This window comes from Hoplias malabaricus, chromosome X2, assembly GCF_029633855.1.
Source record: "Hoplias malabaricus isolate fHopMal1 chromosome X2, fHopMal1.hap1, whole genome shotgun sequence".
Classification (NCBI taxonomy): Eukaryota; Metazoa; Chordata; class Actinopteri; order Characiformes; family Erythrinidae; genus Hoplias; species Hoplias malabaricus.
This window is the reverse complement of record NC_089819.1, coordinates 11484375-11512153: the sequence shown is the minus strand read 5'-3', so window position 1 is coordinate 11512153 and position 27779 is coordinate 11484375. Positions and strand designations below refer to the sequence as shown.

Sequence of the window (27779 nt, the reverse complement as noted above, 5' to 3'; positions counted from 1 at the left end):
CTTATTCGTCTATGGCATGTATTATCCATCGTCAGTTTCCACTGTCTTTCAGTCCATCTCAGATGGTGCAGTGGCAGACTGTGATAAGTAACAATTATTTACCTTACTACTTCTGAGCAGTACTACATGTAATCTTTTCAATATAATTTGTGCCTCTTTCCCAACATTTTTAGAGTGTGTTACAGGCATAAAATTATATTATTTTTTATATTTACAAAATAAAGTTAGGTTTGGCAGTATAGAATATAGAATATTTTAGTTTATAACTAGTTTTTACTCGTCCTTCTTGATAGTTAGTCCCGGTTTCTCTATACCTACAGTATACCCAGCCTTAAGTGGTATATTAAATCTCGCAGAAATAGTTGCAGAAAAGGAATATCTTATTAATGGCCATTGTGATTGGAAAGTAAATAAATGAAAGAAAATGAAGGGCACAGCATTGTACACTACAATGTGCAAAGTCCTATTCTTCTCTGTCAACAACAGGAGAATTAAACCCAACCTCTGTGGCTGCTGTTTTATTGTTGCTTAAGTAATGATAAGTCCGTAGATTAGCGTCGAGCCCTGTTGTAGCTAGCAAGAGAATCATAGCTCCTGTTCCTGCTCCGGCTGCGACTGCGGCTGTGAGTGCGCCGGCTGTAGAGAGAGTTCCAGGATGAGCTACGACTGTAACTGCGGTATGAGTGGCTGCGGCTGTGACTGCGACTCCTGCTGCAGCTACGGCTGCGCGTTCGGCTGTGGGTCAGTGAGAACAGGCTCCAGGAGGACAGACTGCTGCAGGACGAGGAGGAGGAGGGACTGGGCCGATAGTATGGGATTGGCCTCTTCCTTGCACTGCAGATAGAAAGAAGAAGAAATCAAGCTTGGGTTAGCTCAATGGTTCCAAATCTCAATCTCAATCATAGGCAACCACACACTGTGATGGAGTACAGAGTTCCTCCAGTGTTGAAAAGAAGAATTTTGTACTGTCAAAATAAGGCTAAGTATTCCGTAGCAAGCTCATTTTTTGTTTGTTTTTAACTTAAATGGTGAAGCATTTACATTCTGGCACATTTTCAGATTGGCAATTTAATAGGAAATGTGGACTATAAACATCTAAAACAAATGAAAGCTCTTCACACAGTTTAGTTCTGAAGCTGTAATCCTCAAATTTGCATATATAATCATGTTTGATTCAAGCTACCTTTTTGACATACAAATGTGAAGAGCTACATAGCCCTGGCCCAAGAATCACTTTTCTCTAATGAGCAGAGAAAGACTGTATTTTGTAAGGAAAATTGTAACCCTTTTGGAAAATTTTAAGATGAACCAGTTTTGAAAAATGTGAAATAAAACGACCAAGTCAGTATCTGGGCATCATTAATTGCTCTTAGATCCTCGGGAAGGTTATTGTAAAATTTTTGGGCATAATAAGGGAAGGCTGCCTATCTGCATTTCATACATGAGCAACACAGATATGAAAATGAACGGGGGCACCAGTGGGGGCAAAGGGCACAGTTGCCCTCTCGATAGGCCAAAGTTGACTTTATCACTTTAACTATGGAGAGTTTACCTGTTTGTATATCCAATGACAACATCTCCACCACATTAGGGGGCAGGTGAGTAGTGCTAAGATTTAACAACTTGACTGTGCATAGTGTTCTCTCTCAACTTTCTTCATTTTTAGAAACATTGAAAGAGCTGCTGCTTTAAAATCTGGTGACTAACAGCATATTAACAGCCACAATGAGCAGCTTTAACAGAAACCAATATATTTTGAAAATTTTTAATTATGTAAGCTGTAAATAGATAAACACAGCTTGGTTTGGACTGGTAAAATAATGCAAGGATAAATATGTCGTTTCTGTGACAAAACTGAAATACACATTGGATAAAGATACTCTGTCTGTGTGAACCTTAGACATGTGTGCTTCTCTCTCTTTATTTCCTCATAGTAATATCATTCAGCATCTAGTTTGACTTCCCTCATTATAACTGTGTTTCTTTGTTTACACTGCATATGCTAGTCTCGCTTGTCTTTCAAAAGAAAGTCACAAAGCGTATCCTTAGTAACAGCACACAAATGTTATGATGAAAACAAAAAAGAACAAGAACAGTTCATGTTTAGATAAAATGCGGCATTCCACTTAACTTATTAAAAACAGTCAGTTTTTGATGCTGTGTTTGGTGAATGATATCTCACACTTTAGGACATGTTTGTACTTGAATAAATTTAGGTTATTATATATTATGATGTGTGTTCTATGTGTATTGCTCTGTGTTTAAGGTAAGATGGCTTGCACAGACGCAAGCCCTGAATATTGCTGACTTATTCTATATATATATATATATATATATATCACATAGGTTGAGAGTGTTACTGAAACTCTCTCTATTTCAGAAGGCTAGTCCTATGAAAGACACATCCAGAATACTATCATTCATGAGTTCCAGCGTATCTGCAGATATACATTCAGTATAGCAGTTTCAATAGCTGTGTGAATCAGGTGAAGCTTTGCAGTTGTAGAAAGACCTTGTAATTCTGCGAGCCTCGAGATGGCTGGGTGAGTCTCTCCTCCTCTTCCTCATGGGTGAACAGACTCTCCTCCTGCTACGCTTCCTGCCTCGCTTTGATTGCTTCTCACTGGAGCTAGAGTCTCTCTTTCTCTCCCGGGTCCTTTCAAAAAGACATGAATAGCACACATGTCTTCTATAAACCTGCCTTTAATAACAGCTTCTCATACAGTCTCTGAGAAAAAAGAGATTTTTAAAAGGTCCATACCTGTCTGGTGTGTATCTTGAGTGTTTTGCACTCCGTCTACTGCTCACACTGCACACACTGCCCCTCCTCGAATCAAGCGAGTAACCGGATGAACGGGAATGTGACCTTGAGCAAGTGCATAAGAGTTACTGCCAGATTTTTGCATACAGTACTGTGTAAAAGTAGGACACCAGAATTAATTTAATTAACAGAGAATGACTCATACGTTTTAAAAAAATAATACAGTATACTTTTGTAACTTTGTTTCAGTAATGGACTGTGCCCATATTTGTATTTTTCAAAACACTTGCATTCATGGTTTTCAAAGAAATTTGCAGACATCCAAAGTTCAATCTTAGAAGTATGTTACAAACACAATCATTGATCACTGAATACCAGCAATTTCTATGTAGAGCAAATTGTCTTTATTTCTGAGTTTTTTTAAAATAATGGTTTCTTGACTGCCAAATATCAGACCCATATTGCTGACTTCTTCTCACAGAAGAATGAACAGAAACATTGCTGGACTTTTTTTTTTAGCTCTGACGCGAGAGAGGAGCCTGATTTTCTCTTGTCTCTTTAAGATGAAAGCTTTCAGATCTGTCTGTCTGATAAAAACAGTTATGATAGTCTTACAGGTTGTCAGGAGTCCTATTTTCTCTACATTGTTTAGTTTTATTTTTTAGACTATAAGTTGGAAATTCACTCAACTTTTTTCCTTCATTCTCTTCCTTATATAAGTGAATTTTTCTGTACCTAATCTCCTCTGAAATCCCTGCAGAAAAAAAATTAATTATCCTTTTGACTGTCAAATAAATGAATGGTGAATTTAGTGAATAAATAATGGTCTCTGATTTTTGCACTTTACTATACATTCTGTCAGTTTGTAAATGCTTTATATATATACAATGCACTTTACTATACATTCTGTCAGTTTGTAAATGCTTTATATATATACAATGCACTTGTACACTGTACTGTACTATCTTTAATGTGCTATTTGTCTCTGGGGGGCCAGTTCATCTCAATTCCTATCTTATATGATCTTGTCCTATCTTAAACTGAGGCATATTTTTCGTGAATTTTACCTTAATGTATAATCTACTCACCTGTGGTTAGAGGATAAGGACCTGCTCCTAGAGTAGCGTCCCCAGTGTCTGGAACTTCGTGATGATCTGCTTCGACTGCGAGACTTCGTCTCTGATCGATATCTAGCGTGAGATGGTGTTAAACTCCTAGCAGCTAGACTTCCCACAGACAGCATCCTCCCACTTGCCTCTTCACTGTAATCACAGCAATAAAGTGACTGAGACTCTGCTTCACTTCTACAATGTGATAAAATCACTTGCTCCACCAGTGAAAATGACACATTTACACTAGCACTGAATATTGTGGGACTGGCAGATGTTTAGGTAATAGCTTCTGCTATTTTGAGTATATCCTGTCTTTCTGTTAAGTTGGATTGTGCACTATCACTAAAGTGTTCTACTGTTTACAGCCCACCGCTGGGGAGTTTATACACTTTGGCCTACTGGACAGTCTGAACTTCAGCACACGTATGGCTTCACCAATTAAATAATTGTACTAAAAAAGATATTATACAAACTGCATATGCACAATTGAATCCCTCAGCAATGGGTTCACGTTAACCTAACTGAATTCACTAATTACTGGAAATGAAGGCTTATACTGAAAAAAGGCTTAATTATTTTTAGTATACAAGATCACAGAATGTATATTCCTATGGGCCTAATTTAAACAGAAATTTTCTGAGTTCTAAATAAATCTCACCTTTTGACCTTGTTGAAAATGGAGGTAAACAGGCTATTCTCGCTGTGTCCAGCTTTACCCAGAGAGTTGTAGCTGGTCAGAGAATTTCCAGAGTCAGACGCATTGTCCCTGTCCGAAAACCTGAGCTTCTCAGGAGACCTGCCCTTTCTGTCTCCTGTGACCTTTGACCTTGAGTTGCTGGTTTTGGTGGATGGAGGGGAGGACGTGTCATTTCCTGAATCATAATCCACACGTCCTTTGCTCTGTTTGGACAGTGAGTCCTGGACGATGGCTGTTTCAAGCCCAGGCCGTGATTGTTCCACCTGCAAGCAGACAAAGCAGCGCTATTGTTTTTCTAGAGGAAATACACAAAAAACACAGCAATCCTAACCTTCTACCTGCACGGATGCAGTCAGAATATGCTACAAAATGTCATGTCCCTATGAAAACACAGAGAGAAAATTAAGGAGAGCTTTTTCTCAGAACAGATAATTGTAAGAGAAAAAAAATCATGCAAATCTCTCACATGCAAATAATCTAGAAAGAAACAGAAAAAGAAAAAAAACAGCTCAAAAAAGAAGGGACTCATAAGAGAAGGGACTAATAAGAGAAGTGAAATTAATGGGAATACACTAAGAAAGGGTAAAAGAAGTGACATTTCTCAATGTAATAAACATATGAAAGAGAAGAGAAAATAGAGGGAAGGGAAAAATTATATTAAACAATAAATTACTGAGTCAATAAAAAAAAATAGTGAACAGAAAACAGAAAGTAAAGCCCAGTTTGAAAGATTGATCTATCAAAGAACATTGAACAAATATCACAGAATGGGCATGTATATATGTAAATATCTATATAAATAGAAACAAACAAAAAAAAGATTGCAGACAAAGAAATATTTCCATCACTAAGTAATTGCCCTGAGGAAAAGAAAAAACTGAACATTTCTTTTGTGTTTATGTCCCCTGTAGGAAGAGATTTAAAAGTCCACCAGCGACCTATATTAAGTCCCTGAGTCTGCGGATAGCATCGACTTACCAATCAAGACTTCCTCCTTAAGTAGGTAAGGTGTAAGAAAAAGGGAAGAGCGGGTAACGTAAGTGAATCATTAGAGTGGTAAAATGCAAGAAAAAGAACAATAACCCTCTCTTCTTCAAACCCAAAGCCACTCTGCCACATTTTCCTATGTCATACCTCATGTTTTGTGCTTTCTTTGCCTATTTTAGGCCTTTTATTAAGTGCTTATTATGGTCTTAAAGCAGTTTCCCAAATGATACATCAAGGATGGGTTCCCAGAAAAAGATTAAGCCAAAGCCTAGATTTAAAATGACATTTCCAAATGTAATTGTCAATTGTCATTGGATTTCAATTCAATCTTAAACTTAATCTACACCTTATGCCAGCTTCAATAAAGTCTGACCTAAATTATTAGTAACATTTCTTAAGTTAAATAGAAAGTGCTGCAAATCAAAAAGATTGATCATTATACAGTATTTTGGCTACAGCTTTGATATAGTTTGTGCTATCTTACTATATTATAATTGATTTAAGTACATCTTGGGCATAGATTAACTGACCTGTCTGATCTAACATCAGATTTAAGGCCAAGCTAAATTTTAATCTATCCTATACTTGGATGTGGGGAAGTAAAATTATGTGAGGCACTATAACAGGCCTTAACTCAGTCAAACATTGGAAAATAAGTAGGGAAAGCATGGGAAACCATCACAATTAACTTGCCATTCTCTGATGAAGAAACACTAATAGTATCAACTCAAGATGAATACCCACCTCTCCAAAACTGTGTGAAAACATCAAGAGAAAACACACCAGATCTAAGCCTGAAAGCCTTTTCAAATTAGAGCTGTGATTTGTGAATGTCTCATCAGGTGATTTTTTTTAATCTGAAAAACTATTTAAAGGACCAGTCCTTTTCTCCAATGATTGTTCTTCATGTTGTGAAACTCACAACTGAGCTGGATGTATCAAAAATTCTTCTAAACCTATTTTAAATATTCAGATGAGAAATGACTAATGGTTGTGAAACTCAAATTGCTCTCTGATGGTGCTGATAAAAACCAGTGGTGACACAAATACAAAAAAAGAATGATTACTATTATTAAATATACAATTATTTCTCTGGTTGTAAATGGTAAAAACCGTGGTAAATCTGGAGATTATTTTGCCATATAACACCCTGTATGTACCCATAAGCCATGATCAAAGCCTTATATTGAAACTGTGTTGGAGCTTTCAAAAATGTTAAACTCTTCAGATGTTAGGTTCCTTTCATCAGCAATGTGAAAAATACATTTTATAGAATAGCATTCCACAACAAATCTGAATAACACGTTTACATTGTAGTAAAAGAGAATTTTTAAAAAATCAGCAGAAATCTCCTACACGAGTATTAAACACTGATTTCATGCTTTGTTGTTCGTGGATGAGGGACTCAAACTACATTTGCTTGCATTTAAACAGCACACTTAGAGCTATGATTAAAACGTGCATAACCTAATAAGTGGAATTTAAATAATAGCCAGGGAGAATTTACAGGTATTTAATGCTTCAATAAGCATAACCAATGTTGCTGTACATACAGAAAATATGACTGGAGATGGCAAATTTACCCTACATTTGCTTGGAATAATAAACAAGATTTCCTAGTGTGTTAATAGAATATCTGCATAGTGCAGCTGTGTGTGTGTGGTAGTAGGTTTCAACATCCTTATAAAACCACCCTAGAATTTCTCAAGCAAATTGTGCAAAAACAACCTTATTATATAAACTGAAATCAAAGTAATGGGTGTTATTTTTCCCCAGGATAAGGCTGAGAAGAATGAAAGGTTAGATGAGAGTTAGCCACATATAATTATTCATCAAGGAAAACACTTGAAAACCACTCTCATTTAAAAGTTAATTAATGCAAATCTAAAAGTGATGTCAAGCGTATGTACAACATGCTGTTCTAAAGCAAGACACCCCCCTCTTAAAAATAACATCACAAAATGCTTAATGGAATATTGGTCACTGTCCCTAACATTAATTTAGTAAAAATATTTTAACACAAAACGTGCAGCTAGGGTGTCACTTTCTAAAATCTGGATGAATATTTATAATGATTTTATAATGATCAAGTTTCCCCAACCTAAACCCAGATTAACATGATAGTACAAAGGAAAATTAGACAGTTTCACACAAAATCCTCACTGTCCTTTACACCAAATGTATATGATGAGCTAAAAAAATCCTTTGGGTCTGATGTTTGCTTTTTAAGTTTTGCAATGCAGCTATGAGGCAAGTGTAGCTAACAAATAACAGAAGCTTATATAACATATCATACTTGGTTGAATGATGAATTCCACTACTTTTTCAAAATTTCTTAATTGGGTTATCAGATATCAGGTTCCTATAATCACCAATGTGAAAAATTCTGAATCAGTAAGTTTCTCTAGAATATTTCACATGAATACACTCTAAATGACTTTGTTTAGATCTTAAATATTGAGCTTTTTAAGAAGTATAATTAGTATAAGAAGTATAAGTAGTTAAGTCAAGTCATAATAGACTTGCTTGTAAACTAGCCTCTTATATATATATATATATATATTACAGAATTACTGACTGTATGTCCTAGTACATATATACGTAATACATACAAATCATGTACACAGGTTTAGGTACTTTGGAGACTACGATGATAACTAGCTCTGCCTGCTCAGAATATTACTTCAACTAGACAAATAACTGGATAATTTTTCAACCTGTTCTTAGCTGTTTCTTTCCTCTTGTTGAATGGTACTGCTTGAGTAACACTGAATATTATTCTAGAGTGACTCAGTAAATTGTTTAATAAGTTGGTTAAAATGTCCATGCTACAATTATAGGTTTGAAGATTATTTGGATATTTATTATTATTATGTGCTAAGCACCTTTGATACTTGTTTAATTTGCATCCCTACTGCTAGCACTCCCAGTTTATGTAACCTTTTTTAAAGACAAAGATGACTGTGCTTTTATCAATTCACAAACCTAATTTTGGATCTGTTTAAAAAGACAACAATCCCCTGATCTAGCAGATAGTAAAGGAGTATCAGAAAGTGGACAGTGTGTATTAGTGCACTCTGAAGTGTTCAGGTCGCTCTGATGACTACAGAATGGCATCTTTTCTCTCCCTGCTTCCCATTAAATGGCAAAAAAGAAATCAATGATTTTACAAGGCCTTTAACAGAGCAGCAGCCTAGCGCTATTAGCGCGGCAGGCAGCAATCGGAGACACTTACTGAGCATTCAGGCAGCATAGTGCAGCACTTAGAGGGGATTTTATTGGCTAGCTTGACTGCTGACCCCCATGCAAAACTTCTTTGGTCCCCCAAAGGACGGCTGCCATCTCCAAAGCCAGATTTGCCATGATCTTCAGATCTATAAGAACAAAACAAACAATTTACATTTATAGACCTTATATATTCCTTCAAAGCTGGTTGTTAAAACCAAAAGCTTGTCTATCCTTGTCATGAAATGCTAAATGAGTTAATGCTAAAGTCAATGTAGTGTGGGTGTTTGCTGTAGAGCAGAGGTACTCAGATGTTTCTACCTCATGCTGTTTTAATATCTAGAAAGCGTAATGGCCCGTGAGAAAATAAAATTCAGTATTATGTAAAAGTTTTTTTTTTGTTTGTTTTCAAAAGCTGACAGTGAATACTTGGCCTGAACTATCACTTAAAAAATAGTGTGCATTTAAATTCAATCACAGAGCTTACAATATGTATATATTTTTAAAAAATAGTTAAATGAAATGAAACTGATGATGTTTAAGACTAGAAGTGCCAAATGACAGTCATTACATTGCTGTGATATCCTCCTTCCTCCCATCCTCTGTGCTCCTACACCTAAGCACCAAGTTCCTGCATATAAAGCCTTTGATTCTCTTTTCTTTGAGCGAGTGTCTCCCCAAACCCTGCCGTAGAGTGCATCTGCCTTGTGTCATTCGATTAATAATGCCTATGTGGTATTATCATTATGTGTCAATTGTTTTGGTCTCTCTCTCGCTGACTCTTGTGAAATATTTGCATGAATAACATTTCTGGCTTTTTTTTTTTTACTGTTGACCATTCTGCAGTTGGTTGGTGGTTTTAAAATATAGGACAAATATACATATTTAAAAAATAATTCAGGACATCCGGACATGAACTAAAAAATGGGATTGTCTTGTGAAAATATATATATCAAAAATGTGTGTGAGACAATGAGTGAAATCATACTATTCTGATATGATTCTTTGTGTGTGTAAAATAAAACTGTGTATAGATTCATACACACACATTACATAATGGACACTTATATCACATACTAAACATAGTGGAAACAGCCATCAACATACCTGTACTTTGAGACACCTGTTAATATTTTTACATTACTTTTGAACCTCCTTGTAATTTAACAATTTATATATTTCCGGTGCAATTTTTCTGCCCCACTTTTATTGATAGAATCTATTAAAATTAACTAGCTAATTTATTTAATGTATCTGTGCATATCTATTTTTATGATTTCATTTTTATTTTCTGTGAATAGTACAGATTTCACTTGTGTGAATTTAACAAGCAAGACCTGCTGTGACAGAACTCTCTGACTCTGTCTGTTAATTTAAAAAGATTGAAAAACAATAAAAGAAGAGATAATACACAAAGCTGTGCCTGCCCACGTGTGCTGGGGTCAGGTCAGTGGGCCAAAAACTAGACCCCCCGCACACTGGTGAAAGGGAAAATGTCACCAACTCACAGCTAAATCTGGAAAGCAAAATGTGGAGCTGAGGTCATCTCCCAGGAGAGAGGAAACTGTGGCTGTCTTCACTTTTTTATTTCTTAAAGAAAGAAAACAGTTCCAGAAGTCGAGATCAAGGGCTGAAAAGTGTGGTAAGCGGAGGAGCTATTTCACTCTACAGCCGGCCTATTATTCTCAGCATTTTTATTTATTTTCCCATTTAAAAAAATGTTGTTTTGTACGTACGCTCAAAGGCAGCCATAACACATACTTTGAAAACATCAAAGCTCCTGGCCAAAGAACAGAGGTAAAAGAGGCTTAACACACTCAACAGACTAAATAACAGAAATTTCTTTTTAAACAGATCAATGGTTACTGTTAACAGAAGAGTACATTGGTACTGTAATTATGTTTTTGAGGATTAAACTACTGAAATCAAAAGAAAATCAAAGATCCTATGATAGTAATATACAGCACACAAGCTGTTGGGTTTCAGCATCCATCCATCCATCCATCTATCTATCTATCTATCTATCTATCTATCTATCTATCTATCTATCTATCTATCTATCTATCTATCGACAGATACTCAAAGTTCACTCTAAGTAAAGAGCAAAACAATGATTGATGATGTTGTTTTGTAATGATGAAGTTCACATATAACATTAAAATTATAACAACACTACTGTCTACAGAAATGTCCCGCTAACAGCAGCCCAGTCCGCAGATTCTTGGAAGCTTAGACTGAATGGAACTCTGGATATTTGGGAAAGAATCTGTTTTTCCCCTCACATTTCTTTTCAGCTCTTTTCAACAAGGAAAGTACATAAGCTTCACACTTGTCTGTTTCTAATTTCTCCTTCTCAATGTCCCTTTGGAAACTGCAAATAATGGAGAGATCGAGGGGGGATATAGAAGCAATCATCTCTGTCTTAAGATCATTTCAATCAAAAAGCAGGGCTCTATTCTGTTGCTTTTGTAAGGAATCATTTTGAGGCTTAATTAATGTAGTGACTGTCAGAAAAGGGCCAACGAAGCAATTAGTGAGTAGTGACACAGGGATACAGAAATGTGGGTCAGTGAGTGGTTTGAAGTGACAATCTGAAACACTGTTCATAACAGCTACAACTTCACTATTAGGTAACACTTATAGGTACTTAGGTTCTTGGCCTTAACCAGGTAAATGTGTACAAATAAATAATAAATAATATTAAAATATTATATAAATATAATAATAATAATAATAATAATAATAATAATAATAATACATTTTGCAGTCAATTCTATCTGTCAAGGGTGTTGAGGAAGCAGGTGCAGAGAAGAGTAATGATTAATGTGTACAAAGGAAAATAAATATAAGTAAATGCAGAGCGTAAGCATAAACACAGGAACAGAAACACACAGAAAGTGTAACAAATACAACTTAAAAAAAAAACAACACCTGTGAGTTTAGCCACATGACTGCAAAAAGGCTCACAAGTCCCAAGTTTACCCTGCAACGATGACCCAGACTCAGCTTCACTCTATAGTGTAGCTATACCTCAACCCACAACAACACCCTACTGGTTCACAGACTACAGACCCACGCACATCTCATCAGGCATACGGAAATATATAGTTTGGAAATTCTTGCAATTTTATTACAACTCAGATAACCCAGCTCCTAAAATTCAGGGTAAAAAAAAATAAAAAGCACAAGGTTGTGTGGATGTGGGATCTTATATTTCATTCACAGCTGGCTCTCATTGATCTGCAGTCCAAATGTTTGGCATCAGCTGTGAGGCTGTGATAAAACCATTTCCTGAGCTCCACAGATCACACAGTCACCTCTGCTTATATCAGTCATCACCCACAGCACCGGGCGCTCACCACTGATAAGATAAAACACCTGACCATGGAACACTAGCCACATCCAGCCAAGAAAACACTAACATAGCAAAGTCACCACTTGATTTTAAAGTGCTCTGAGAAAAGATTCAACATTGCACTCTTATTGGGAAGCAAATTTTAACCCTTTAATCCTTTCTTACAACAAGGTCAATTTATTTTCTCTGAATACAGTAAGTTATTTCAAACATATATTTCACACCAAATGTAGATCATGGCAACAACAATATTTGGAAGGCCAAAATAAAAGATCAGTTTATTAGGTAAATAAACCACTTTTAAATGCTGGAAGATGTGTTTTTATAATGTAATTTTCATTTCAAATTCTGTAAAATTCTAGAAGGTACCAGCCAAAACAAACAGGCTGACATTCCTTAGGATTCTGGGGTAATGTTGGGTCCATGCAGCATTGTGCACTGTGCACTGGTGGTTTGTACCTGTTCCGTGTGTCTGTAGATGTCCAACCTGGACTGTGAGGCTCAGCCCTCTGTAGACGCTGTCTGTGATTGGAGTCACTCTGAGACCTACATCAAGACAGAAACAAGAGTTACTTTTCCCTTTACTACTGCAGGGACAGAGAGAGAGAGAGAGAGAGAGAGAGAGAGAGAGAGAGAGAGAGAGAGAGAGCGAGAGAGCTTAACTAAAAGAGAAAAAACAATATGAGAAAGAGAGAAAGTAAAACAATGGCATTATATTCTGCACCAATTAGAACTGAATTGTCTGTTGGTCCAAGGAACATAAAGTCATACTATATATCAGAAGCCACATTTTCAAGGTTAAAAGAGTAGTTCAAAGGAAGGTTATGTATTTTTGATCATCAATAAGGTTTCAGTTCTTACATGCTCATTAGTCATTGCTGTAATGAATGTTTCCATGTAAACAAACCACAATATAAACCACTCAAAATGATCCCAGTGATTCAATGTAAGATGTTTGGAAAATACAAGCCATGTTTATACTGTGCTGTAATGAATATGGGGATATATAGCAATAAACATGCTTTGGAGCTTCTTTAGGAAAATATGTATATACATACCAAAGGTCTGTAGACACCCATTTAATATACAAAATTAAACTACATTACAGTGATCACCAAAATCAGCATAAAAACATGAAACAAAAGCTTAAGTTCACAATGAAAAGCTCTTCCACTGGTAACTAATGAGGTATTAATGTTCTTTTGGCTGAACGCTTCAACAAGTATTGTAAAAGCCTTCCCAGAAAAGCACAAGCGGTTACTGCAGCAAAACTGACATATAGTGTATAGTAGAAAATGAAATGAATGGCAGCTGTCATCAGTGACTAGGCAGTGATCAGTCAGCAGAGCTGAAAGTGTGGAGGCGGGACAATCCCATTTCTGTCACGGACACCCCCCCATCCCTGAACCTGTGGAAGGTCAGGATCACAGCATGTGAGGTTTGGATGTGTGCGGAGTGGTGTGTGAAATTGGTTTATGTTTCTGCTTGCTAGGCTGTCGGGCTGCTTTAGGGCCTACTATCCACCCTGCCCAACCTCCTCGCGCTCATTTTCTCTCTCTCTCTCTCTCTCTCTCTCTCTCTCTCTGATAGAGTCTCCTGCCTTCCCTCTAAGACACAGATCTGAAAATGAAGCTCCATGTGGCCAGTGCACTGTGGCTAATCTGAGTAATAACACACTAAACCTGACCACTCAGAAATGTCCAGCCTGGCGTGTGTTGTGCTTATTATTCCAATCCTGCTCACAGGCACCGTGTAATAACCACAGGTATATTGCCCATCAGAAGTTTGGGAACAACAGGCTTGTTCTGAGTGTGATCTTTGTTAATACTAATACTTTGCTATGTTTTTTTTTATGAAGCTACATTGCCTTTTGATTTCTAAATAGACTATTTATGACCTTTAAGTCCTGCAGATCATTTATAAAGCTTCATTGCACTAGTTGTAAACTATGTCATAAAGCCTGCTTTGTCAATTGTCATTAACTTTCCAGCCCAGCAAGTGTTAGTTCAGTTGTTTTGAACCTTTGAAAAATAGACTTAACTTATGCAGAATTTTTTCAAAACTAGTTGAATTCCTTTACAAACAACTATTTACTATAATTGCAATCTGAGGAGTAAAAGAAGCTCCTTGTTAACTGCTGACTGAAGCAAAATGTCCCCAATCTTATAACAGAAACAGAAAGTGTAAATGAAAGGAAAGCAGACCTTACACATGGAAATTATGTGTGTTTGATGTTTTCAGAGAATGAGTCTTAATGACCAACCTCTTTTTATGTTTTCTGTACTCCTTCCTTTTGCGTCTGGTACTTGAAGAGCTAAAAAATGAGAAAGGCATTATTGTGAGGACAGTAAGAAAAAAGACCATACTTTACAGACAGCCCTCCATATCCACAGGCTCCATATCTGTATATTCAGTGAACCGCCAGTTAAACATGTTTTGGTAATTGTAAATGCAGCGTGAGAGAACCAGAATTTGAATTTGTATTGATTTAAAATTTCATATTTTCTTTACTCACAATTACATTTTCTACTGTGATTATGGGTGTTGGCTTTCATAAGTGGGGTACAAATTAATGCTGTTAAAATATTGTATGTAATATGCTATGTACTATGAACTGTATGTAATATGCTATGTAATTCTCTTTATTATTATGTCATTATTCTGTAATCGATACAGTATTCCAATTATTATACATACATATTATTATTATACAATTATTATATTGTACACTATAATCATACACAAGATATCCTATGCCAATCCATTAGAGCCTCACATAGGGCCTACCCACCTTTCTTCCTACCTCATAATTTCTATTGTTCCAATTCTACAGCTACACCCTAAGGTTGCTGTAGGTGTTTATGACCCAGTCAGCCACCAACTACCCTTAACATCGACGGTTTCTCATTGAGCCCATCATATGATTACCCAAACCACCCACTGCATCACTAGCTCTTCACAAGCGTCATCAGGTAGGCACCTCCCCTCGTCTGTGTTTACCTGAATTAAGCCCACAACATGTCCAGAAAGCTCAAGAGTGAAATCTGGCCTCCCAGACCCACCCCCCTCCAAGCTAGATTTACAGTCCTACCTTACCCTTAAGTACAAACAACTGTAAATCCACACTGGCCTCTCTGGTGACTAAGGCTGTACTTAGCCCCACTGGCACCGTTAATGCATGCTCAGTGTCACCAGTCCCATGTGATATTTACAAGCTACATCACCAACCACAACATATATATACTGTCAAAACCTTTTTTTTTTGATTTGCAATTTTTAACACCATTTAAGCACAGCTGTTTTAGTGTGTGAAAATAGATGGACCAATAGAAACGTTAAAAAATATCTGTATTAAAATTGAACATTTGTGTGTTTTCCTCCTTGATTCAGGATTTTCCGTTTGGACAGTGGGAACATTCAAAACACAGTTAACTATAACAAGACTTTAAACATGCTGAGGTATTCCTGGCCCTTAAAGCTGCATTTCCTAAGCTTTTGTGATAGCTGTGCGTTAATATTTTATTAATAATTTAAAATTAAACTCAAACACACCTGTGTCTTCTCTTCTTGGAAGCAGACCTGAGAGAAAAACAGAGCAGAGTTAGATTTAACAGCAGCTCTCACACACCGGTCTTTTCTCACTGATCTGATCTGACACACAACATGACACGCTACCTGTGTTGCTTCCTCTTCTTGGAGCTCTTCTTCTTCTTCTTCTTCTTTCTCACAGGTGATGGACTGAAGGAGGGGGACCTGCCAGATCAAACAACAGCTAAGAAAATGCACACTTCCTACACTTAAAGATTCCCACTTTACACAAATCACGCAGTGTATCCATCAAAAACCTTGAAAACACCTGATTAAATAAAGGTTATCTGTCATTCTGAAAAGATTTGGACTTTAAAAAAGCTTATGTGAAACACAATAATATATGAAACATGCTTTTACTGTTATTGCATTGTAGTGCAACAAAATTCTATGGCAGTGAACATATACAGACACATTCTCAGCCATGAATGTTGAGGAAGGAGAAAGCACTGTTCTTTCACTCACCCAAATAATCTCTCATCTTTAGGCTACAGATGCCCCATTTCATCATGTCTTTATAGTCTTTATAGTTTCTAATACACATGTTGTACACAATAGGTATAACATTTGTAAATTCGGCTACATTTTGGTACACCCACAGTGGACAACAATGCATCAGCACAACCTCCAATCTCATAAGTGTTACACATGTCTTATATATGTAAGACAATTTACACATGTCTTATATGAAACTAGTCTGGATGTATAATAAACAGAAACCATCATATTACATATAATGCCCTGGATCAGTTACATATGAGCTTAGAGCCACAATGCTTAATGCCAAGCATGGGCTAAATTGGAATGAGATTCCGAGGACTGGGCTGTGGAGCAATAGAACTAGGTTCTAGACTAGATTTTGGAACATGCCTATAAGGATCTGTTGACACACAGACCTGAGAGCAATAGTGAGGTCAGGAACTGATGTTGGATAATTAGTCCTGTGCTTAGAAGGTCACCAAAGCCACTTTATCTCCAAAGTATGTTCCAGAACATATTCTTACTATTCTACACCCCAGTGTTTTGGGGTTATATAAACCTTTAGCCAGTAATTGGTATTGCACATGGTGATGCAGGCTTATGGCCTGAAGATTATACAAGTTAGGTATTCAAAATTAGTTAGAGTCCCACTCAGGGTGACTGTCTGTGAGGAGTTTGGTGTGTTCTCCGCGTGTCCGCAGGGCTTTCCTCCGGCTGCTCCGGTTTCCTTCCACGGTCCAAAAACACACGTTGATAGGTGGATTGGTGACTCAAAAGTGTCCATAGGTGTGAGTGAATGTGTCAGTGTGTGTCGCCCTGTGAAGGACTGGCGCACCTTCCAGGGTGTGATCCCACCTTGTGTCCAGTGATTCCGGGTAGGCTCCGGACCCACCACGACCCAGAACAGGATAAGTGGTTACAGAATATGAATGAATGAATGAAAATCTACTATACATCATGTGTAGTCTAAGAACAGAAATTTAGCTTTGAAAGGGTTTTAAGAAGTCATTCATTAGCACTTTGTTAATATCTTCATGCATGCTGGAAATGTATCCCATTAAACACCTCAAGACTGAGAGAAGGCTACAAATAGTAAACACACAGAAAGCCCTTCTATGAGTTTGTGTGTTCAAACTTTTGACTGGTGCCATATATGATGAGGTTGGCATCAAGCAATGGAGCTGGATTTAGATCAAATGTTTTTGGGCTTAGATCAAAAGTTTGATGTTTTTCACAGCAATACAATAATGACAGCTCACACAGCAGAGATGCAAGACCAAAACAAATCATGTTATCAAGCTGGGATAAATATGACTCATAGCTGGGGATCTGCCTGCTCTTATTAAAGATATCAAATGTGGTGATGAAACATTTTCAGCTGTAAAAATCAAGCTATATCTCCAAGAGATTGGAAGGCATGTTTGCAAATCCCTGTTTGAAAGGATGTTAAGAGAAACTGGAAGTATCCCAGTAGTTCAGTCCTCCAAAGAAAAGCATAAAATGAAATCTAGTGCTCTATCCCATTATCCTAGGGTCACCAAGATCAGTGCAGAGGTATAAAGTCCATATGCACTGGCCTGTAGAGCAGTGTAACTGTGTTTTCTGGAGTGATGGAGCTCCATTCTGTACTTTGGTATGAGTTCATCCATCATCTGTACCTTCCATCACTAAGGCTCTTGTGCTTTAATGTCATCAAATCCTCACAGCAACATTCCAGCATCTAGTGTAAAACCTTCCCAGAGGAGTAGTATCTTTTACTGCAGCAAAGGGGCACATCACCTATCAATACTCTTGATTTCAGATTAAATGTTGCCTAAAAACACTGGGTCAAACAATGTACAAAGACAAATCAGTGAAATATATCAAGACAAAAGCAGCTGAGAAAATGCACTGTTTTCATGCTTGATTTGCTGGTTAAATGATGACTAAACAGACATCTGTTAAATGAATCATCAGCCTCTCCTTCCCTTTAAATGTTATTGTAATCCATTCAGTTGAATGAGGAATACCTTCCTCAGTCACTTTCATCTTTCACTTTTGTTTGCTGTGTGACTTTATGTGCAGTGTAATGATCCTCAGCATGTTTTAAAAAGTTACACCACTCATTCCCAATGGTCCATTAATATCTAAAAGCTGTTAGCAGGTATTTCCTAGCACTAAATGTGTTATTAAGATGAGCTGTAACACTGCATTGATTAAATGGACTATGATGTATTCATTATTAAAATAGATTTGAGATAATAATGCATTATATATAGAATAGCCTATGAATAAATGGATTTAAACTTTCTGCTGCAGAGTAGCTTTTATAGCGTTCATTTATTCATTGCTCCTTGGTTTTCACCATATAATACTTCTCTCCATTTTATCTTTTTCTTAATCTTCTCTTTCTCTCTTTCTTTCCACCCCACACACATACTCTCTATGTGAATGAATGATAGTTACACATATAAAGTACTTTTCTAGACACCCAAAGCATTTTATACTTCTTGAAAGGATATGAGACAGAGGTCAATCTGCACCAGTACACTACCCATTGGATTTTACATAGAAAGAAGACAAGAAAGACTGACTAAGGCAATTATGGGCATGAATAGGATGCCAGAAATGACCACAGTGGTAGATTTAGCTGGACAATGGGCAAACACCTCAACTTTATCAAGGAAATGCCCAGGGATGTTTTAAGACCTCAGATACAGGACCTCAGTTTTACATCTTGTCTGACGGACAGCATCATTTGTTCAATACAGTGTCACAGTCACTGCATTCAGGCATTTCGACTCAAAAAGACTGCAGGGACAGCGCCCCCTGTTGGCCCCACAATCAGCACTTTCAGTAGCCACACAAGCTTACCATAGAGATCTCCCATCCAATTGTTAGCGAGGTCCATATCTGCTTAGATGGTTCTGATGTTTAGATACCTTCTTTTGTATGTGTCTACTGATACAAGGTCTCATGAAGATTCAAAAATCTTGTCACACCTTCACACACAGAGTCATGCATTTTCTCAACTGACCTTTCTCTCCTTCTCTTCCTTGCTTTCTTCTTCTTCTTTTTTCCTTTGGGGGCTGGCCGAGGGGAGAAATCAGCATCAAAAGAGACACTGCAACAGAAAGACAGAGAAAAAGAAAATTTCACTGCCCAAATCGCCAGAGATGCATTAAGCAAACTCATTAAACAAAACCAAGATCTTCAAAAAGTATAATTATTTATTCATTATTAGTAAAAAAAAAACACACGCACACACACAAAGTTTTATTCTGCAGTTTCAGCCTACTTATTATGTCTCAACCAATCACAAAATGATACCAAGCTGGGAGGTTGAAGGCTGGCACACACTAAGACATATGCAGCCAGCCATGGCTCTGTTGGTAAATTTTTGGAACACTGGACACAGGCCATATATATTTATATTCAAGAGTCCCTAAACTACTAATTAATCATCATACATTCAGAATATGCTAACAGAACTTTATATCAGTTTGTTAACCCTTTACTGGCTTACGAAGCTGCTTGATGAAAGCTGGCTGAATTTTAGAACTGACTTTGTCCATTTACTCTCCCTACAGTCTGTTGTGAAATGTGGATCATGTCTGTAAGGTAAAGCATTCTTCTATCTAGAGTATTCTCGAATATTCTTAAATATTCTTATATCTAGAGTAAAGCCTTCCCAGAAGAGAAAAAGCTGTTACTGAAGGAAAGTGGGACAAACTCCCTTTACATGTTTTCATGAAAAATGTTGGACAAACAGGTGTCCATAAATGTTTATTCAAACAGTGCATGCCAGCTGTGTACATTATGATCACATTAATTCACAGAGTCCGTGTTATGGTGAAGTTGAAAAATGTTTTAAAGAGCTCAGACACTTATTAACCTGTGCAGGACTGTGGTCAACACTGTGGAAAGACACATAATAGAGCTATTGATGATAGAATCGAGTCACCTAAGAAGAAACTGAAGGACTTGAGACTGTGATGAGATGTGTGTGGGCAGGTAGATGTCTGTTCACAGCAAATGATTTGTTATTGGAATCATAACATGGTGGAAACTGGGGCATCTTATAATGTGGAAATTTTAAAAGTCATGCTACCACATTGTAAAGAGATTTCGGTAACACTTTACAATACGGGTGCACAAATAAGCATATATAAATACGTCATGAATGATCTCCTCATAGTATATTAATATATACATTAATGCTTAATATACCAGGAACTAACAAAGGACATACATTAATGACCATATTACTCATACATAAATCGCCATTAGCAAGGGTAAATATTAAGTATCAACATCTTGTTAATTCAATCTCTTAATTAACACTATGACTTGCCTTATTAATCAACACCCTTTACATATTGGATCTATTTGGATACTGTGTGTTACATATGTTTGTGCATTGATGTAGGCAAATTTATAGGCAGGGACATAAGCAGTAATTAAGTGATTATTATGAGTTTATTACGAGTTTTGTAATTACTTATATAACGTCACTTGACTTTAGGGTTGTTATTGGCCACATTAATTAATTAAATAATTAGCTTAACCGACTTACACAGAGTAACATGGCAGAAGAAATAACCATAAGGAAAATTAGTCACAGGTTTTTGTTTCTGTTTAACAAAAATATCTCAAACTTTTGCCCTCATGGTTCATATAGTATGTGTAATAAGTTGTGCCTTATTTATAATCTGGTAACCATTTTACACACCTACCTTGTTGGTACAATTCTGATGTATAGTTCATTCTGGTGTTGTGTTCCATGTCAATGACAAGAGTTCAGTTTCAGGTCTTTTTCATGTGGTTCTTGACTTTAGAAGTGCTACTGTTCATATAAAATAAAAAAATCAACTTTCCTGCCTATAAATTTGCCTACATCAATGCACAAAGATATGTAACACACAGTATCCAAATAGATCCAATATGTAAAGGGTTTTAAGTAATAAGGCAAGTCATAGTGTTAATTAAGAGATTGAATTAACAAGATGTTGATACTTAATATTTACCCTTGCTAATGGCGATTTATGTATGAGTAATATGGTCATTAATGTATATCCTTTGTTAGTTCCTGATATATTAAGCATTAATGTATGTATTAATATACTATGAGGAGATCATTCATGACGTATTAATATATGCTTATTTGTGCACCCGTATTGTAAAGTGTTACCGAGATTTCTTTAAAAGCAGTGAGACAGCACTGGGGTCCACAGACAGGTCAGGATTAAAAGATTAGCAGAGACATGCTCTGTGCCCCTTGCTGACATGTGTACACAAAGAGCAGATGACAAATATATAACTTACTTATATATATATATATGGGGTGACACACTGGCTCTACAATCACTACTACACAACTACAAGGTCTCAGGGTCCTGGGTTCAATCCCCTTTTTCATCCCACAGTCCAAAAACACATGTCGATAGGAGGAATGGCTATTCAATACTGTTCACAGCTGTGAGTTTGCTAAAGACTGGGTGGGTGTGTGATGCCCTGTGATATACTGGTTCAGAGTGTGTTCCTTCTTTGCACCCAGTGATTCTAGGTAAGCTCTGAACTCATCATGACCCTTATCAGGATAAAGCATTTACAGAAGATGAATTAATTAACAGATATTTGTATCATTATTATGACCAAGAAACAACTAAAAATGACAGAAATATCACTCCTGTGATTGATCAACCTTTAGAAGCACACAACACACATTAACATGCCACCAGAATGATCCAGCACTCAAATGACACATGTCCTGTGGTGGTTTTGAGCAGGACCTGACCATTGAATAACAGAGTGAAAGTGGGCTAACAAAATATATAGAGCAACAGATGGACTACACTCTGTAATTGCAGAACTACAAAGTGCTCCTGTTATGGTCAGTGGAGATGATAAAATAGCGAGTGTAGAAACAAGGTCAATGAAATATATGGGCTGATTGTCAAAAGTCTGCTACTGTGTAATATTACTGTGATCACTCTGAACACATTGCAATCCAAACACATTATAAACACCATCACTCTAATGTGCAGCTGAGCAAGTTAAAAAGCTTAGGCTTTAGCACTGCTATACCAAACAATGCAGTGAGATGAAGCCACACTCTGGAGTTAATAAAGTCCTTTGAGCTAATTCAGGAGTTTCAAATCTCCAGCAGCTGAGAGAGGAGTGTTTATCTGCTCTGAGAGGGAATGCCTGTATTTAAACACATCAAATAGCCCCTTCACCACCACCCCTCCCCCCCAAACCCTCTTTAATCCTTCAGTTCTTAAAGAAGCTCTGTCACTCTGTCATTCACACACAGATAACAGCAGCACAAAGTAAACGCTGACCCCTACTTTACACCAGTCAAAGACATTTTCCCATATTTCTCATCTTTCTTTGCTGATATCAAAGACACCACTTTCTTGGCTTGCCTTTCCCAGAGTGTCAGCAAACGGTATGGCTCACAACAAATACCTGTTTTTTTTTCCAAACGCCAAATACATACAGTTTAACAAGACATATTGAGTCTCTGAAAACGGCTTGCTTCCTTTTAGCGTTTGTGCTCAGAAGCTGCAAACTTCATGTAGTTAACAAGTGATAACAAGCTTCTGTGAAGCTGCTTTGTGACAACATCAGTTGTAAAAAGCGCTAAACAAATAAATTAGATTTGATTTGATAATACCAAATTATTACCCGATTTTATTAGATTTCCTAAAAGGAAAACATATATGTATATAAAAAGTATTTATTTCTGAAAAATACATCACAGGATTCTAATAATAAGGTAAAAGAGTGACAAAGGGGAAAAGGAAAGAAAGGAAGGAAAGAATTAAGGAAGGATATAGTAAAATTAAAGATAAACAACTGAAAAAAGTGTGAATATTTGTAAAAGAAAACATGAATATAGATATTGCTAGTAACTCCAACTAGAAGTTCACATACACTTACACAGTTAAATATACACCATGAACAAAAGTGTGTAAGCATCTCTTCAAATGAGATATTAATGCTACTTTAAAACCCACGCCATTACTAACACAACTGCACTCACAGCTCACACTGAAGCAGTGGAACTATGTCCTCTTAAGTGAGGAAGATCCATCTAATAGCTGACCCTTGGCATTGACCATGGTGATCTTAGGTTCATGAAGCTGTTCCACAGTATATCATTCCACTGGTGAATTATGTTCTGTAGCGATGCATACAAGCTGTGAGTGCAGTTGAATGCCTGTGAGTGATGAGGCTCCATCAAATGCCTCAGGTGTGAACAGCATTTGTGATTCTGACTAATGTTTAAGTGGCTGAATGCAATCAAAGCCTTACAGCAATGCCCCAGCATCTAGTGTAAAGACTTACTTAAAGTGTAGATGCTGTTACTGCGCTTGCTGACACCCTTGATCAAGGAAGATATATTGGGCAAGTAAGTGTCTAAACTTTTTGCCATTTAATGTATATGTTCATTCATCACTCCTGTTGGTTTCATATACACAGTGTTGATGTAAACATATCACATTTGGAAGCAATGTTGACAGACAGAGCTACAAAAAAAGAGATGAAAATAATTTAAAGCTGACATGTACAAATTAACAAGAGAAAAGGCTAGCAGCTACCAGTAATAAATCTGTGAAATAACAAATGGACTGGACATCAGAGGCCAGAGACAGTGAGGCTGGAGTCCAGTGGAGAAATGCTGGGTTTCCATCATGCCTCGGCAGACTGATAATGTTCCCCCGGCTCAAGGGACAGACGATGAATTACAGCATGCTAAAGCTTAGATCAGACTATGGCTATGATTGATTCTAAAGCAAAAGTGATAGTGGGCCTTTAGAGGCTTCTTAGAAAAGTGGCTAAAAACTACATTGTTTTCCACAGTACTATCCTCAACTACCTTGAGTTCCTACCAATTTCCTGACGTTTTGAAGTATTGTTTTTTTATCAGTGTTCTCTCACAACAATACCTACAGTGTATTAATTAAACACACAGTATAGAACCATTAGAAACACTGTGTGGTGCCAACCAATACTGGATACTAGCTTAACTAGACTAGTATTTTTATCACTACAGAGAATGACTACAACTACAGCTTAGCTGGGGCTACAGTCATAGCAAAAGTTATAGTGACCCTTTCTAGAAGTTGCGAGAAAATACCCATAAAATTAAGGTTTTTATGCTAATTGCATAACACAGCATTATATCCATCAGCTATGAATATTTTTTCATGCTTTTCATGCTTTCATCTGTATTCTCTCATTATGATACCTACAATGTGTTACAGAAATACACACTATTTCACCACTGGAAATCCCTGTGCTGTGAGCCAATCCTAAATGCTAGTCTTGCCTGTGATTACAGACTAATTAAACCAACTAAATTTAGTGTAGCTCAAATCAAACAAGCGACATGTTTATTAATTTCAGAGAAATATAGTACGCTAAAACTTAGCTCAGGCTATACCCGCATTGACTCCATGCCAACAATGACGACAGACCTTTAAAAAGCTCTGTAACAGAAAAAGGGTATGGATCTGATGAGCCGGAGGGGAGACTGTACTGGAAAAAAGGCCGTTTGGGTTGATGTAGTGAAGCACACTGCTGCCTTCTCTACATTAGCTGAGCTGGAACGCATTAGAAGATGATTAGAGACAAAGCAAGCGCCTTTTCTGCTTAATTAGAAAGCTTTGTCACTCATTATGCTCTAACATTCTCTCTCTCTCTCTCTCTCTCTGTCTCTTTCTTTCTTGCCCTCTCTCTTACACGTGCACACACACACACACACACACACACACACACACACACACAGACATACATACATATACACACACAGATACTCCATGTAGTTACGAGACAAAGCACGTTCATTTGCATTTTGTCACAACTGCAAATCGAGATGAATTGGCTCAAAGAACTTTGTATAGAAAGTTGCAGACTGAAGTAAGGCTCGGCAGTTCTACATCTCAGATAAAAACAAAGGCAGCAAAATTATTCTTTGGGGTGATTCTCTAAAAGAAATAATTTTGGTTCCATAAAGTGGTTGCATAAATTAATCAATTCATTGTCTGTAACCCTTATCCAGTTCAGGGTTGCGCTGGGCCTGAAGCCTACCCGGAATCACCGGGCAGAAGACAGAAACACACACTGGAGGGTGTGCCGTTCCTTCACAGGGCGACACAAACTCTCTCATTCACTCACACATTCACACCTATGAACACTTTTGAGTCACCAATGGGGCCGTGGGAGGAAACCAGTGCACCCGGAGGAACATGGGGAGAACACACCAAACACACCCACGTGGACATGGGGAGAACACACCAAAATCCTCACAGTCACCCAGAGCGGGGTTTGAACCCAGCAACACTACCTGCTGCACCACCATGCCACTCCGGTTGTATAAATATGGTTCTTTATTTTTTATAAACTCCATGTATTTGTGCAGATCCCTTTTAAAATGAGACATATTATAGCCCCATATTCCAAACAGTTCCCGGAGGCCCTGAGACATCTGAGACATGCTTAACCAAAACACCACAAGGATCAAAGAGCGCAGGGCCACTCCCTTTCTGTCTAATCTGCCATGATCGGAAAGGCCGGATTCAATGCTTGTTTCTTTAGATGATAATGAGCCACTGCTCACCAAACCCCAATTGAACAAAGGCTCTTGGCTTTCACCCCTTTAGCTCAATGCTCTTATTATGTTCTCGTTTCTTCTGTTTTATATGATTTAACCTCTTCTAAAGATTAACCAACATAGTATTAAAGTAGTTCTGTTCTAATTTTATTCAGTGCAAAATGGATACCAGAGACAAATTCATTTATTCTTTCAGCTAGAGAAAAAAAATGCAAACAATGGTTAGGTGACTAGATCACTATGGGCGCTGTTTTATTAACTTTGATGGTTCCTCCTCATCTGATGTTTTCTGTCAAGCCACTGTAATGATTTGAAGACAGATATGACTACATAAGGGCTAACAATTTGTGGATACATGCACAATCTTTCCTCTGAAACGAAGGCAATTCATTGGCAGTTTGTTTCCAGCTGCAATAAAAACCTCTACTTTCCTGGATAAAAAAGCTGTAGACTAGACGCCAAAACATTGCTTTGAAGAGTTGATGGTATTCATCCACAAGAGCGCTCCAACAATCTTGAGAACAGAGTTCTACTGTTCCACAGCTCAGTGCCTGGGGAGTTTATGCCTGTCTAGTTGATGTTTGTCATTGAACATGGTGATGTTACCTTACTGATGTTATGTGCAGCTGCTCCAAGTTTCCATTATATTGTAGGCTTTTGTGTGTCTGTGTTAGCATCAAATGCACTTTAAACTAGACTACAATAATTCTAAAAAGGTGTCTAAAAAGGTTTAGGTATATTGTATCAGTAGAAGATTTTCTTCCTCCTATAGGGTTTTCTCATGGCACTGACTTATCTGTTGGCTACTCAGTGGATGCATAATTTATGTAAATATAATTTTTATTTATAAATCATTTATTTATACACAGCACTATTTCCTAATTTAAAATCTGCTATTAAACAACACCTCCAAGCTGGCAAAGAAAACAACGTTACAGCTCTTTGTCTGCCGCTGAATGCACATGATGTTAACCATTTTTATTTATTTTTTGTCATTTACAGGCTTCTTCTGTGGAGACTGCTTTTCTCCTGTCAAAACTGGCTTGCACCATGACCTCGAGGACAAGCAGGTGACGGACGACTCTGGAGAACTGTGAAGGTTATGGAGTTAAAAGCCTGTCAGGAACAATAACGGACATCCAGTGGGGAGATTTAACTAGCTGTTAGTGAGCGGTTGTTAAGTGGCCCTTGTTTCAGTTTGACTCAAGGCCTTGTGTGAAACAATATAAAGCCAATTTATCAGCACAACACTGTATAATTTATTTATCATATTGTTTGTGATGTAAAATAGCCACCCTCTGTATCTGTTGAAGGAGAAAACAATAAGAAAAGAAAGAAGAGTGAGTAATAGTGATGTCTCCTTGGCAGAAAACTGGGGCTGGGTAACCACAACGCACTACGCCAATCCTTGGGATTTCTTGGGAAAAATTCCTACCAATGCATTCACCTATGTCTGTAACATGATTACATTTTAAATCACTCTGGATAATAGTATATACTTAACCACACCTTGCTGAAGGCATGTGTTTAAAAGAAAGTGACTGCTTAATAGATGTACATTTTAGAGGTTTCTAATTAACAGCCACTGACTGGAAGTAAAAGTTGGTATTTCAGTGAAGTGTCGAACCTTGTGAAAGTACAATGTAAAAGGAATATGAATGAACAATAAAGTGCAATAAAGATCCCTATCTATAAAAGCTTTCAGTGTAACTTTGTTATATTATTTATTTGTGTTTCATGTTTAGTCAGATGTTTGTTTATCATGCACCGCTTTATTCGTTTAGAGGACCATTAAAGTGGCTTTCCTAGTAGAGTTCCCTACATATGGTTTAACTTCTATTTGAAGCAAACTGCAGCTGCATTCTCTGAAAAATCCTCCTTGTGTAAAGCCTGACGATGCACTGGAAACTTGCTCCTTTTCTCTCTTATTTTATATGTTCACCTGGCGTGTGGCGAATTCAGCTTCTGATTTA

At 37.2% G+C, this 27779-nt stretch overlaps 1 protein-coding gene across 1 annotated transcript in view; it reads right to left on the bottom strand.

Moving 5' to 3' along the window:
* Positions 1-360: 360 nt before the first annotated feature.
* Positions 361-27779, bottom strand: part of LOC136676195 (serine/arginine repetitive matrix protein 4-like) — an 89642-nt gene continuing 62223 nt past the window's right edge. The window contains exons 3-13 of the mRNA XM_066653038.1: positions 19222-19308; positions 15813-15890; positions 15690-15716; positions 14401-14451; positions 12597-12683; positions 8793-8931; positions 4532-4833; positions 3850-4023; positions 2762-2866; positions 2513-2656; positions 361-834 (exon numbers count right to left, since the gene is read on the bottom strand). Of these exons, the coding sequence (XP_066509135.1) occupies positions 552-834; positions 2513-2656; positions 2762-2866; positions 3850-4023; positions 4532-4833; positions 8793-8931; positions 12597-12683; positions 14401-14451; positions 15690-15716; positions 15813-15890; positions 19222-19308 (1477 nt within the window). The 3' untranslated portion in view covers positions 361-551. The remainder of the gene's footprint in view (positions 835-2512; positions 2657-2761; positions 2867-3849; positions 4024-4531; positions 4834-8792; positions 8932-12596; positions 12684-14400; positions 14452-15689; positions 15717-15812; positions 15891-19221; positions 19309-27779) is intronic.